Source organism: Hemitrygon akajei, chromosome 4 (genome assembly GCF_048418815.1).
Source record: "Hemitrygon akajei chromosome 4, sHemAka1.3, whole genome shotgun sequence".
NCBI classification, from domain to species: Eukaryota; Metazoa; Chordata; class Chondrichthyes; order Myliobatiformes; family Dasyatidae; genus Hemitrygon; species Hemitrygon akajei.
Genome location: NC_133127.1, coordinates 181,124,194 through 181,139,551, shown reverse-complemented (window position 1 = coordinate 181,139,551; position 15,358 = coordinate 181,124,194). Strand labels below are relative to the sequence as shown.

The 15,358-nt window shown below is 38.3% G+C and overlaps 1 protein-coding gene across 4 annotated transcripts in view; it reads left to right on the top strand.

Moving 5' to 3' along the window:
• The window catches only part of cyfip1 (cytoplasmic FMR1 interacting protein 1), a 155,970-nt gene that overhangs the window by 15,733 nt on the left and 124,879 nt on the right, over positions 1-15,358 (top strand). For all 4 annotated transcript variants that reach the window (XM_073044136.1, XM_073044133.1, XM_073044135.1 and 1 more), the window contains exon 2: positions 14,208-14,323. In XM_073044136.1, the coding sequence (XP_072900237.1) occupies positions 14,313-14,323 (11 nt within the window). In that variant the 5' untranslated portion in view covers positions 14,208-14,312. The remainder of the gene's footprint in view (positions 1-14,207; positions 14,324-15,358) is intronic.

The window sequence follows — 15,358 nt, the reverse complement described above, 5'->3', positions numbered from 1 at the left end:
ATCAGGAAGGGGAAAGCCCAGTTTTTAATGAAACATTGTAAATACTTCATAGCACTAAGCAAACTTTAAAAAAGAAATATGATTAAGATAGAAACTGAAATATCAATTTTCAAAGTGAAATGAAAATCCATTATATTTTGAAATACATGGATGCAATTATGTTATATGCTTTTTCATTCATGTAATTTCTAGTTGTGTTCCAAAATTTGCTAAGCAGTAATAATAGCTCATTTTTCAATGAAACCACTTTAAAATCTCAAAATTATAAGTTCTTAAAAGCTACAAACAGTGTAGTTTGTGGGAAAAGTAGATAGAATTATAGACTACAATTTGGTAGTTTCGTCATGAAGCTAAGTTGGTACTGTATAGAGATTGTAACATTGCTAGCCGTTTAACAATATATTGATGGTGTTTATAAATTTGTTATTACTCCTGTAAAATCTGGATGACTATGGAAATAATGTACAGTAAGGGTAAAGCCTTAAGACCGTAAGTCGTAGGAGCAGAATTGGGCCATTCAACCCTTTGAGTATGCTCCGCCATTTCATCATGGTTGATCCCAGATCCTACTTAACCCCATACACCTGCCTTACCCTTTGATGCCCTGACTGATCAGGAAACGATCAACCTCTGCCTTAAATATACCCAGTGACTTAGCCTGCACTGCGGTCTGTGGCAGAGCATTCCAAAGATTAACTCCTCTCTGGCTTAAAAAAAAATCCTCCTTGCCTCTGTTCTAAAAGGTTACCTGTTGATTTTGAGGCTGTGCCCTCTAGTTCTGGATACCCCCTTCATAAGAAGCATCCTCTCCATATCCACCCTGTGTAGTCCTTTCAACATTCGGTAGGTTTCAATGAGCATCCCCAGCATTCTTCTAAATTCTAGTGAGCACAGGGCCAAAGCTGCCAGTGCTCCTCATATGTTAACCCCTTCATTCCTGGAATCATCCACATGAACCTGCTCTGGATTCTCTCCAATGACAGCACATCCCTTCTGAGATATGGGGCCTGAAACGGTTGACAATGCTCCCAAGTGCGGCCTGACTGGTGTCTTATAAAGGCTCGGCATTATCTCCTTTTTTAAAATATTCTATTCCCCTTGAAGTAAATGGCAACATTGCATTTGCCTTCGTTACCACAGACTCAACCTGTAAATTAACCTTCTGGGAGTCTTGCATGAGGACTCCCAAGTTTCTTTGCACCTCTGATGTTTAAACCTTCTCCCCATTTAGATAATAGTCCACAATGTTGTTCCTTTTACCAAAATGTATTGTCATACATTTCCCACTGGATATTTTAAAATGTTATCTTTTGTACCAGGTTTGTAAATATTTCAAATAGGAAACTGATTTCTTTAGTTTAACAATAGTAAATTGAGTGACTATTTTCTACTAAAATGCAAGTTAAAAGATTTTCCAAGCTGGCTTAGTTCATTTTTCAAAATGAACATAGGTGTTTTTTAAAAAAAACTTTGTCTTATGGAGCTATGATTTGAAATTACTTGCAAATCAGATTGAAATGTTCATTTACAGGGCGCACCAAAGAGTTTTACAGCAAATACAGCTAATTAAAATATATTAGCTACTATAATGGTGAACCTAATTAAATGATAGATCAGAATCAGGTTTATTATCTCTGACATCTGTCATGAAATTTGTTCTGTGCCAGTACAGTGCAATCCATAAAAACTACAAGTTACAAAAATAAAAATAAGGTATGCAAAAAGAGAGCAAAATGCGTAATGTTCGTGGATCCATGGACTGTTCAGAAATCTGATAGCAAGGGGGAAGAGGCTGTTCCTTAAGCAGTTCCTCGCCACATTACTTCAAAGTGTCTCGCAACTGTCACTGTTTGCTGAGTAAGCATGTAATAAGTATTTTAATTTTGCATTTCTAAATCTGCAGATTATGAATGTTCATTTATCATTCTTTCCTATTGTATTGCACAAATGTAATGAGTATAGAAACCTCATGTTGTCTTTGAAAGGAATATAAAATGGAACTAGCAATTTAAGTATACAGATTCTGCATTTTCAGCTTCACTATGAATTTAAAATCAATGCCTGCGCATGAAAATGTTATTGACCTACTACTAGTATCAGAACTCAGACTATACATTAGATGTGGAATCTGTAATAGTTATGGCATCCATACTTAACCACTGGTATTGTTTGAATTAATACCAAAGGACAATGTATAAGAGTTCTTTTCATTGTTTATATTTTGAATTTAATGTGTATCATTTCTCAACACTGTCTGAAAAGGATGCTTAATTTTTAAATCTTTAAATGTTTTTGTTGAAAAAATCATAAATATCATTTAAGAAGTGAGTATGATAATAACATTTTCCATTGGTAATAAAATAAATATCCAGTTATTTTTGTTGCAGAATAAATGCTCAGCCTCTTAAGTCACTTGTAGTTAATTGCACTCAGAGAAATTGTATTTCTCTAAATACAGTGGATTCTGGTTAATTGGGACCAGTATATTTTGGCTGAAGTACGTGATCATCCCAATTAGCTGAATTTTTATGTAAGTAGTTTAAAAGGTATAAAAAAGACAAACTACTGATTAACTGGGTAACAAATTATGTATTTAAATGAAATACAAAACAAATTAAAGCACTACCAATACTACAACAGTACTATAAAGCTGTATATTGCTAATAGTTATCGATGGAGGAATTCATTCAGTGTATGCTGACCTGTTGTTTTGATTGACTATAAATGAATAAAAACAGCACGGACACCTAAGTGCAGGTGAACTGCCTTCATACTATGCTTTTGATGATCCTCCAAATCTTCATTTTCATTGTAACATTTGATACCTCAAATCCTTCATCGTTCTTAACTTGTTGAATTAGGAAATGGTTTTATTTTTACTCACGGCCATTTCTGGCATCTCCAAGCTTGAATGCTTGAAACTGCAAGGAGCAGAACAGTTTTGAATTAACTTGCTACTTATTTCTCACCATCGGTGACAAAAATTGCTGCTTTTTGGACACAAACATGCAAATGATGCTAATTAAAAATTGTTTGCGCTCAGCACAGTGTAATGAGAGCAGGGTCACAGTCTAACAGCCATGCAAGTGACTGATACTAGTTAGAAACTATTCAGCAACACTCTCTTGTCTCAATTAAGCAGCAGAGTGTCCCAAATAAATGAAAGGAATCCTGGCTATTTTCTTAATTAGTTTTTGTTTTTTGAGTTGTCCCAAATAAGCAGCTGTTCTGTTTAACCGATGGACCATTTAATTGGAATCCACTAACTCTTCCTTGACTTGTACTCTGAATGTTGTTGCATCAGTAATATTTGTTGCTATTTTATCTGGAGAATTGAAAGGTGTGGTTCAAAGTTGCTTGATGTTTCCCTAGTCCATTGAATCAAGAGATGACTCTAGGACAATTAATTAGTCCCGAGCTAGATTGCTGCCTTTGGATATTAAATCAAATCCGTAATTACTGCAGTTATATTGGTATAGCAGGACTACATTATTCTTCAATTGATTGCATATGGCAGTGAGTCATACAGCGCTGAAACAGGATATCAGGCTTACCACGTCTATGCCAATCAGTTTACATCCATCTATATTGATTCCATCTTCCAGCACTTCACTCGTAGTCGTTTATGTCTAGGTAATCCGTTGCTTGTCTAAACGTTGCTAAAATGCTAGGAGGGAAAAAATGTTTGCTGTTACTTGTAAAATTAAATTTGAATAAAAGGAGAACTTGCACTTTCCCAAGCACAGACTTGTGTGAATAGTGGGAATTTCATTGCAGGAACTGTTATCACACAGGTGAATGAAATGCACAGATCTGTTGGTATAACTTTCTATTTTGTAAGCTGATGTATATTTTCAGAATTGCTTTCAATTCATATTTCTAGAGCCTCTGTTTATGCTTTTATACAGCGTCCTTCCAGTTAATCACAGTGACCATCTCAGCAAAAACATTATAAACAGGATACAATCCTGAAAGTCATTTTAACTAACTGATGTCAGATAAGGGAAGTCTATATCTGCAAAATGTTTTCAAATTTGCTTGTAGTTATTAGAAAAGGAGAAATATGCTGGTCTCTAGATATTGCAAGTAATACTGAAATGCAAAGCCTTGTTTTCATGATAAACTGGACAGACTATATTTTTGGTGTGTGCCTATAAGAGTAAAGTTTTCTTACTGCTGAGCAAGAAGTCATGAAAATACACATAGAGTAATGTAGCTTATTGGATGTCCTGGCATTGCATTTTACTTGTGGGAGCAAAAGAGAAATATCTTGTTTTGATTTTCATTGCTCTGTCCACACACACCTCCTTGGTCTTTCAGCTCACTTTCAATCATGGCTGTCTCTTGCTTAACGGTATTTATCAACTTTGGTTGTAACATTTTTACTTGGCATCTTGAGTATGTTTTTGATGTTGTGTGAATGGGAAGATGTATGAACTGCGTTTTTACTTTTATGTGAGGAATTGCTTCGTGACCTAATTCCTGGACAGCATGGATTATCTGATTCTAACACATTTTCTAAGCACTTTGAATACTTGAGCACAATAACCTGTTACACATCTTTATTGAAGGGAGTTTAAAGATTTGTCTCTGTAACAAAACATGACCATTTTCACCTCTGTGTCATTCTAATGAATGTGTTGTGTGCTTCCTGCAGGACCAGTAAATCCTTTTAAGTAATGAGATTACCTGGAATTGAGTGTACTGCCACCACTGGGGTTTAACCAGTACTGCTCTTGATGCAATATATTTCTGCTTATTGAGTCACAGAGAGAGCATGATCTTAGTGGCCCTTCAGCCCACTAAAATCGCACTGTCAAACATTGTCAAGTGTAACGTTACAACTTAGAGCATCAAACATCAAAGTCCTCTTTGAATATCCAAACTCCAAGTTGTCAATGCATTCACTAGAGTACTAGACTGCACTGAGATGAAGCAGACAAAACAAAAGTGGGAAAGTAAAAGATGTGAATGAAAATATTATAACAACAAAGCAACAAACACTCTCCTGGAGGAACTCCGCAGGTCAAGCAGCATCTGTGGATGGATAGAAATTGCACTGGACAACAAAGATTTTGCTTCCTGCATACCTTTAGGTGTATCTTATGAATTTTGGGCTACTGATCATGAAAATCACCATGAAATTTCCCTATCACGCACCACTTTTTAAATAAACTTATGTTTATTATTTCAATTCATAATTCAAGTCAATTAAAATGTTGCCTACAATGTAAGCTGGAAAGCAGCTAGCATAACCAAAAACCCCACACATTGTGGCATTTTTCCTTCTCTTCTTCCCCCCCCCCCCCAGCGGGGCAAGGTTACAAAGCCTGAAGTCACATGCCACCAGGCTCTAGGACAGCTTCTAGGACAGCTGTTATTGAATGCTTTCCTCATAGGACAAGATGGGCCTTTGACTTCCTCATCTACCATGTAATGACTATACCTTATTGCCTACGTGCACTACGTTTTCTCTGTAACTGCAGCATGAAAATTTGAGACTTGATTTTGTGTGAGTTATCAATGCATTTGGTATGTAGGTCTAAGGTTATCTGAAATGTTAACTGTCCATTACCCTTCACTGATGCTGCTTGACCCAATGAGTTCTAGAAACTTTGTGTTGAGACAATTAAAAATGCTCCATTTTGTTTATTTATTACCATTGTGCTGCTCATCACCTTCATGTTGTTGGATAAGTTGAAATTCATTTGTCAGTTCTCGGCAATTTGCTACCAGGTACCACAAACGAAAGATCACATTTTTGCATGTACAGTTGCAAGAAAGTTTATGAACACTTTGCAATTACCTGGTTTTCTGCATTAATTACTCATAAAATATAGTCTGATCTTTATTGAAATCACAATAATAGACAAACACGATCTGTCTAAGCTAATAACACACAATTGTACTTTTCATCAATACTAAGTACACCATTTAAACAATCACAGCATAGTTTCAAAAATATGTGTGAACTTCTGGGATAATGCCTTCTACAAAAGCTATTTGGAGTCGGGTGTTCCAATAAATGAGATTAGAGGTATGGGTAGTAGAGGTGCCCTGCCCTGACACACGGTCAGTTTACTGACTTCTCAAGAAAGATCTTTTTATGTGCACCATGCCTCAATCAAAACAACTTTCAGGGGACCTTAGAAGAATTGCAGAGATGCGTGAATCTGGAAAAGGCTACAGAAGCATTTCTACAGACTTGAGTGTTCATCAGTTCACAGTAAGAGAAATTGTCTCCAAATTGAGGACATTCAGTACTGTTGCTACTGTCCCTAGGAGTGGGCATTCTGCAAAGATCACACCAAGAGCAAAACATGCAATGCAGATGGAGGTGAAAAGGAATCCAAGGATAACAACAAAAAATCTGCAGAAATCTGTAGAACTTGCTAAAGTCTCTCTGTTCATGTGTCTACTAAAAGAAAAACACCAAACAAGAGTGGTGTTCATGGAGGAAACCACTGCTCTCCAAAAAAAAATATTGCTGCATGTCTCAAGTTTGCAAAAAGACCACCTGGATGTTTCCCAACACTTCTGGAACTATGTTCTGTGGACAGATGAGACAGAAGTTGAACTTTTTTACAGAAATGCACACTGCTATATTTGGAGGAAGAAGGGCACTGCACACCAAAACCTCATCCCAACAATGAAGCATGGTGGAAGAAGCATCATGGATTGGGGCTGCTTTGCTGCCTCAGGGCCTGGACAGTTTGTAATCATCAAGGGAACAATGAATTCAAAATTGTATCAAAACACTATACAGGAGAATGTCAGGGTAGTGGTCTGTCACCTGAAGTTTAATAAAGTTGAATGATGTAACAAGACAGTGATCTGAAACACAAAAGTAAATCAACAAAATGGTTCAAAAAGAAGAAAATTTGAGTTTTGAATGGCCAATTCAGAGTCCTGAGCTTAACTCAATTGAGATGCTGTGACATGACTTGAAATATTGATGAACTGAAAAAGTTTTGTATGGAGAAATAGTTTAAAATTCATCATTGTGTAAGTCTGATCAGCAGCTACAGGATATGTTTGGTGGAGGTTGCTGCTGCTAAAGAAGGTTCTACTCGTTATTAAATACAAGGGTTCACATTTTTTTCTAGCTTGGACTGTGAATGTTAAAACGTGTTCAATAAAGACCTGAAAAGTACAATTGATTGCGTTATTAGTTTAGGCAGATTGTGTTTCTCTACTATTGTGACTTAGATGAAGGTCAGCCAGACCACATTTTATTAGTAATTAATGCAGAAAACCAGGTAATTTCAAACGGTTCACAAACTTTTTCTTGCAATGGTACAGAAGGAGAATGGGTAGGGTTGGGTGGGTTCTTTGATTATGCTGGTTGTTTTAATGAGGCAGTGACAAGTATGCACAGTCTGTGTGGGGAGGCCAGTTTCCACTGAACTTAGTCCACCACTCTCTGCATTTTCACTATAAGACATAGCAGAATTAAGCCATTTGACCGATCAAGTCTGTCCCAACATTGATCACGGTTGATTTATTTTCCCTTTCAATCCTATTATCCTGCCTTCTTCCTGTAACTTTTGATGTCCTTACCTATCAAGTGATTATTAACCTCTGCTTTATTTGTACCCAATGACTTGGCCTCACTCAAAACTCCAGAGAATCATCAAACTCTTCTCATGTGTTAACCTTTTCATTCTTGTAAAAGCCTTCCAGATTTTTCCATTGCCAGCATGTCCTTTTTTAGATATTAGGCCCAAAACAGCTGTTTTGTTTCAGTTCCTGCAGTCATGGGCAGAACAGCTGTCATATTAAGCTATAATGCATCTGGATAGGATGTTTTTTTTATGGTGCAGTGATTAAAAATTGGTGAGGGTCAAAGAGGACATGCCAAGTTTCCTTAGCCTCCTGAGAAATGTCACCTAAGTTCCTACAGATGTCCCATGGAGAGCATTCTGTCTGGTTGCATCACTGGTATGGAGGGCCCAATTCACAGGATCAAAAGAGGCTAGAGGGTGGTAGACTTGGCCATCTCCATCACAGGAACAAGCCACCCCACCATCGAATATCTCATTATTCCTCTTTTGGAATACTGCATATTTATTGTAACATAGTAATTGTTAGTGTATTGTATTGCATTGCTTCCACAAAGCAGCACATTTAGTGTCATATGTCAGTGGCAATAAACCTGAAATGAAGATATTTTCTCTTTCTTCTTCTCTGCAACATGAAGCCTATTTTTTATTTGATGAGAAACATTAACCCTCTCTCCCCTCCCCCTCTCCCCCTCTCCCTCGTCTGTCTAGCATTTTTCAGATTTTCAGTATTTGTTGATTTTTTGCTCTTCATTTCTAGACATTTTTATTTTTAATGATTTAAAATTTGCAGACTTTAATTGTCGATGTACTCCAGCAGTTATTGAATTTAAGCTTTTTGAAGTTCATGTGCTTTTCTTAATAGGTTTAATGAGATACAAATGTTAAGTCGTGCTTGGGTGCTGACATTCAGAATCAGTAAGTTGTGTTAGAGACAAATCCTAAACACTTTTCAGTTCAGTGGCGTGATACTCATTTCCTTGATGTGAATCAGGGCTTGCCTGTCAGCAATTCTGTGCCGACATTAACTCCTGTTTCACCAATTTTTAAAAAAAATTCCACAAATCTAGCTGGTTGTTTTAAATGTTCTCTTAATATTCCCCTGAACAATCTAAAGAACTCAATTAATCTGGAGGTCGTATTTAGTATACTACATCAAATTACTGGCGTGAACTTTGTTAGCTTATGTATTTCAAATATGAAGTATTTCTCGGCTTAAAAAAGAAAAAAAACTTGGTATACATTTTTTTTAGGCCAGAACTTCCCTTGTATGACACTTGTTTTTATTGCTGTCAAAGGAATTTCGTAATGAATCTCGATGCCATTTTTTATTATGTGCAGGCTGTGCACTTTTGACGATTTGTCACGTGTTAAATGACAAATGAGGCTATCAGCTATGAGCAGTGGTGTAGAATGCAAGATATTAGTGAAACATGGTTGCAGGAAGGGTGTGATAGGCAACTAAATATTCCTGGATTTAGTTGCTTCAGGTGTGATAGAGTAGGAGGGGCCAGAGGAGGAGGTGTTGCATTGCTTGTCCGAGAAAATCTTATGGCGGTGCTTTGGAAGGATAGATTACAGAGCTCCTCTAGGGAGGCTATTTGGGTGGAATTGAGGAATGGGAAAGGTGTAGTAACACTGATAGGAGTGTATTATAGGCCACCTAATGGGGAGCGTGAGTTGGAAGAGCAAATGTGTAAGGAGATAGCAGATATTTGTAGTAAACACAAGGTGGTGATTGTGGGAGATTTTAATTTTCCACACATAGATTGGGAAGCTCATTCTGTAAAAGGGCTGGATGGTTTAGAGTTTGTGAAATGTGTGCAGGATAGCTTTTTGCAACAATACATAGAAGTACCGACTAGAGATGGGGCAGTGTTGGATCTCCTGTTAGGGAATGCGATAGGTCAGCTGACAGATGTATGTGTTGGGGAGCACTTCGGGTCCAGTGATCACAATAGCATTAGCTTCAATATAATTATGGAGAAGGACAGGACTGGACCTAGAGTTGAGATTTTTGATTGGAGAAAGGCTAACTTTGAGGAGATGCGCAGGGATTTAGAGAGAGTGGAATGGGTCAAGTTGTTTTATGGGAAGGATGTAATAGAGAAATGGAGGTCATTTAAGGGTGAAATTATGAGGGTACAGAATCTTTATGTTCCTGTTCGGTTGAAAGGAAAGGTTAAAGGTTTGAAAGCGCCATGGTTTTCAAGGGATATTAGAAACTTGGTTCGAAAAAAGAGGGATGTCTACAATAGATATAGGCAGCATGGAGTAAAGGAATTGCTCGAGGAATATAAAGAATGTAAAAGGAAACTTAAGAAAGAGATTAGAAAAGCTAAAAGAAGTTACGAGTTTGGGTTGGCAAATAAGGTGGAAGTAAATCCGAAAGGCTTCTACAGTTATATTAAAAGCAAGAGGATAGTGAGGGATAAAATTGGTCCCTTAGAGAATCAGGGTGGTCAGCTATGTGTGGAGCCGAGGGAGATGGGAGAGATTTTGAACGATTTCTTCTCTTCGGTATTCACTAAGGAGAAGGATATTGAATGGTGTAAGGTGTGGGAAACAAGTAAGGAAGTTATGGAACCTATGACAATTAAAGAGGTGGAAGTACTGGCGCTTTTAAGAAATTTAAAAGTGGATAAATCTCCGGGTCCTGACCGGATATTCCCCAGGACCTTGAGGGAAGTTTGTGTAGAGATAGCAGGAGCTCTGACGGAGATCTTTCAGATGTCATTAGAAACAGGGATTGTGCCGGAGGATTGGCGTATTGCTCATGTGGTTCCATTGTTTAAAAAGGGTTCTAGAAGTAAGCCTGGCAATTATAGACCTGTCAGTTTGACATCAGTGGTGGGTAAATTAATGGAAAGTATTCTTAGAGATAGTATTTATAATTATCTGGATAGACAGGATCTGATTAGGAGTAGCCAGCATGGATTTGTGCGTGGAAGGTCATGTTTGACAAACCTTATTGAATTTTTTGAAGTAGTTACGAGGAATGTTGACGAGGGTAAGGCAGTGGATGTAGTATATATGGACTTCAGCAAGGCCTTTGACAAAGTTCCACATGGAAGGTTAGTTAAGAAGGTTCAGTCGTTAGGTATTAATGCTGGAGTAATAAAATGGATTCAACAGTGGCTAGATGGGAGATGCCAGAGAGTAGTGGTGGATAATTGTTTATCGGGATGGAGGCCGGTGACTAGCGGGGTGCCTCAGGGATCTGTGTTGGGCCCAATGTTGTTTGTAATATACATAAATGATCTGGATGATGGGGTGGTAAATTGGATTAGTAAGTATGCTGATGATACTAAGGTAGGAGGTGTTGTGGATAATGAGGTGGTTTTCAAAGCTTGCAGGGAGATTTATGCCGGTTAGAAGAATGGGCTGAACGTTGGCAGATGGAGTTTAATGCTGAGAAGTGTGAGGTTCTACATTTTGGCAGGAATAATCCAAATAGAACATACAGGGTAAATGGTAGGGCATTGAGGAATGCAGTGGAACAGAGAGATCTAGGAATAACAGTGCATAGTTCCCTGAAGGTGGAGTCTCATGTAGATAGGGTGGTGAAGAAGGCTTTTGGAACGCTGGCCTTTATAAATCAGAGCATTGAGTACAGAAGTTGGGATGTAATGTTAAAATTGTACAAGGCATTGGTAAGGCCAAATTTGGAATATTGTGTACAGTTCTGGTCACCGAATTATAGGAAAGATATCAATAAATTAGAGAGAGTGCAGAGACGATTTACTAGGATGTTACCTGGGTTTCAGCACTTAAGTTACAGAGAAAGGTTGAACAAGTTAGGTCTCTATTCATTGGAGCGTAGAAGGTTGAGGGGGGATTTGATCGAGGTATTTAAAATGTTGAGAGGGATAGATAGAGTTGACGTGAATAGGCTGTTTCCATTGAGAGTAGGGGAGATTCAAACGAGAGGACATGATTTGAGAGTTAGGGGGCAAAAGTTTAAGGGAAACACGAGGGGGTATTTCTTTACTCAGAGAGTGATAGCTGTGTGGAATGAGCTTCCTGTAGAAGTAGTAGAGGCCAGTTCAGTTGTGTCATTTAAGGTAAAATTGGATAGGTATATGGATAGGAAAGGAGTGGAGGGTTATGGGCTGAGTGCGGGTAGGTGGGACTAGGTGAGATTAAGAGTTCGGCACGGACTAGGAGGGCCGGAATGGCCTGTTTCCGTGCTGTGATTGTTATATGGTTATATGGTTATATAATATGGCTTCAATACTGCTCAATTGTTCAGCTAAGGCCCTTGAACAATGTAGACCATTTGTATTAAAGCAGATGTTATCTAAAGGTTTGAGGCATGCTTTCTTTTGAGATGAAAGGGACCAGCTTTATCTGATTTCCGTCTGCTGGGTGGATAGCTCCTTGTTCCCTGTTTTAGTGTTTACTCCTTCCCACCCATCCCATTTGCTCTAATGCCAAAACTGAACTTCCACTTGTAGTCAATCTTTGATGTTTTCCCTTCTGTCTATAAACCTGTGTCTTGAATATACTTAGTGCCTTATGCTTTACAACTGATTTGTAGAAATTTCTGAAGTTTCCCTACCTGCTGGATGAAGTGATCTCTGCGTATCTAAGTCCTAAATTAGTTCACCCTACTTGTAACTATGGACCTGATTCAAAATACCAGAACCTGCGGGTGTATCATTTCCTCATCTATCCTGATGAGGCATAAGATATAGGAACAGTATTAGGCCATTGAGTGCATCAACTCTGCTCCGCCATTTCAACATGACTGGTTTATTATTCCTCTCGAAGCCATTCTCCTGCATTCTCTCCGTAACCTTTGATGCCCTCAGTAATCAAGAACCTATCAACCTCTACCTTAAATACAGCTCTGTGCAAGAGTCTGAGGCATCAATATATATCTCTATCTATCATGCACTGGAGTGTTTAAGGCTGAGACGTGCTCAATATTGTATTTCAAATGACATAGCCTTCAAAGCCATCTGTGGCAATAAATTTCACATATTCACTACTATCTGGCCAATGAAATTCCTCTTCATCTTTGTTCTAAATGGATGCCCCTCTTTTTTTTAGACCGTGCTCTCTGGCCCTAGACTAGGAAACATTCTCTCCACATCTACTCTATCTAGGCCTTTCAATATTTGATAGGTTTCAAAGAGATTCTCCCCCACCCATTCTTCTAAATGTCAGCAAGTACAGTCTCAGAGCCTTCAAACACTCCTCATACATTAACCCTTTCATTCCCAGAATCATTCTCAATAAATCCATAACAACAATAATAATAATGGAATCAATAAAATACCTTGCCAACTTGAGCAATGAACCAGTGAGCAAATGATAACAAATTGTTGGAAGTAATTTGGAGAATGTGCAGCTCTGCTGGTTGATGGTTGGGTTGAGTAGTTCTCCAGTCCTGGCAGTTGGCTTGCAAATGATGTCTCCTCATAAGGTGATGAAATATTTGCAAGTAAATTGCCAAGATATAAACAATGAACATCAAAGTGAAATTGAGTGAAGTTATCCTTTTGGTTGAAGAGCCTGATGGTTGAGGGATAATAACTGTTTCTGAACCTGGTGATGTGAGTCCTGAGGCTCCTGTACTTCGCTTCCTGATGACAACAGTGAGAAGAGAGCATGACCTGGATGGTGAGGGTCTGATGATGAATGCAGCTTTCCTGCACAGCACTTTGTGTATATATGCACAATGGTAGAGAAGGCTTTACCCATGATGGACTGGGCCGTAACAAGGGCATTGGTGTTTCCGTACCAGGCTGTGATGTCAATATACTATCCACCACACTTTGCATTATTTTTAAAACTCTGCTAGTCCTTATTTATATCTTTTCGTAATATTTATGCATCTTGATCCGACAGAGGTTCAGCTGTCAACTTGCATGTAAATTAGGCTTGAATTTTAACATATTGACCCTTTTAAGAATTAAACTGGATAGTCATTATCCTAGTGTTTTTCAATCCATTCTTGAGATGTGGCTGGCGTTGATTGCCTACCCCTTGTTTAAGTTTTAGAAAGACTCCTTATTGCTTCAATTGGTCAAATATTGTCTTGACAAACACAAGAAAATCTGAAGATGCTGGAAATCCAAAACAACACACACACAATGCTGGAGGAACTCATTAGGCCAGTAAGTGTCTATGGAAAGGAGTAAATAATCGACATTTCGAGCCAAGACCCTTCATCAGGACTCGGTACTATCTTGATTTCAAGTCTGTGTTGTGTATTCTGTTCAGCTCTGGAATTGAACTCTTCTATCAATGTTTGGAAAAGATTTCAGTGAGATTGGAGTGTTGTTGATGGGAACAGGAGAGAGGGCTAAATTGAGCATTAGTCCTGTCTTGCTAGCAATATTAATAATGTTTTCGGGTTATTTAAATCATCTAACTTTAGATCTTGACTTGTGAATTTTGATGTATGTTGTGTATGCAAAATTGACCAGTCACCTTTTATTGTGGCATCACAGACAGGTCTTCGTGGAAATATTGTGAACTAAAGCTATTAAGTTTTAGCAAAGTTCATATTCTATGACTTTGTCCCAAAGCCACATCATTGTAATCTCTTGCTTAGTTTATCTTTAAATTTGCTATAGTTGGAATGCAAGTTTGCTGGTGCTGCTTCTAATATTTCCATATTTCCCTTCATTTCAGGCAGTTGAGCAAGTGGCTGTCACACAGGTGAATAAACAGAACTACTTGCCCTAATCAAGCCCCAAATCAAGTAACTGTTCAAGGAAACTGTAAGCATTAAGAACAATGTCAGATGAGTAAGTAAACTTTCACAAACTTTGTAATTAATGTGTGTCCATTATTATACTTCAAGGTTTTGAAAAAAAAACAGACTTTTTTTGATGCAGGTGGTTGTTGTTCCGGATTCCGGTACCTGCATATCTTTTATCTTCAGAACAAATTATATGTGTAGGCTTCTTTGTGTCCCTCATTGTGTTATTCCTAAGTTGTTTTAACTTGAAGAACAGCATCTTCTTCTAAATGGAATGGTTTAAAATGGTACAGTTCAATATTAGTAACGTCATCTGGATAGGAAGGAGGTGTGCAGAGAGAGAAACTGCAACTTCTGTTATGCGGTAGGTGGTGATAAGAGAAATGGTATGGATTAATCTATCAACACATAAACACAATTGCTACTAGTCTCAGACCAAGATGCAGTTTAGGTCTTTCATGATACTAAATAACTTCAATTACCCCAGGACCTTTCCCTGCCCCCAGAGTAAATGGAACACTTGTTCTTACACCACCATCCCAGGATCTAAATGGTCCTTTTAGGTAGGCAAAGGTTCATGTGCATCTCCTCTAATATTGTCTCCTACATTTTGATGCATGCATTGTGGCCTCCTCTACATTAGGGAGATCAAGCGCAGATTTGGCAACCGCTTCATACAACACCTACACTCAGTTCACAATGACAGTCTCAAGGATGCTCTTGCCAACCATTTCAACCCCATTCTCCTTCCCTTCCCACATTGAGCTGTCCATCTGTGGCCATTGTTACTGCTAGGATGAAGCTCAACACAAACTGGAAGAGCAGCACTTCTTATTCTGCCTTGGTAATCTACAACCCAACAGCATAAATATTGTGTTTTCCAATTTTAGGTATCCCCTGTTATTTTATTTTCCCTCTTCTCCCCCCCCCCCCCATTTTCACTGATCTTTCCATTTTCACCCCTTTCCCACCCTCTCATAGTGCTCTCTTGACCCATCCTTGTCCCCTTCCATTTCTTCCCTCCACCAACCACACACTGGGTTGCCTATCTCCCAACTTCTCATCTAGTTCCAACTGTCAT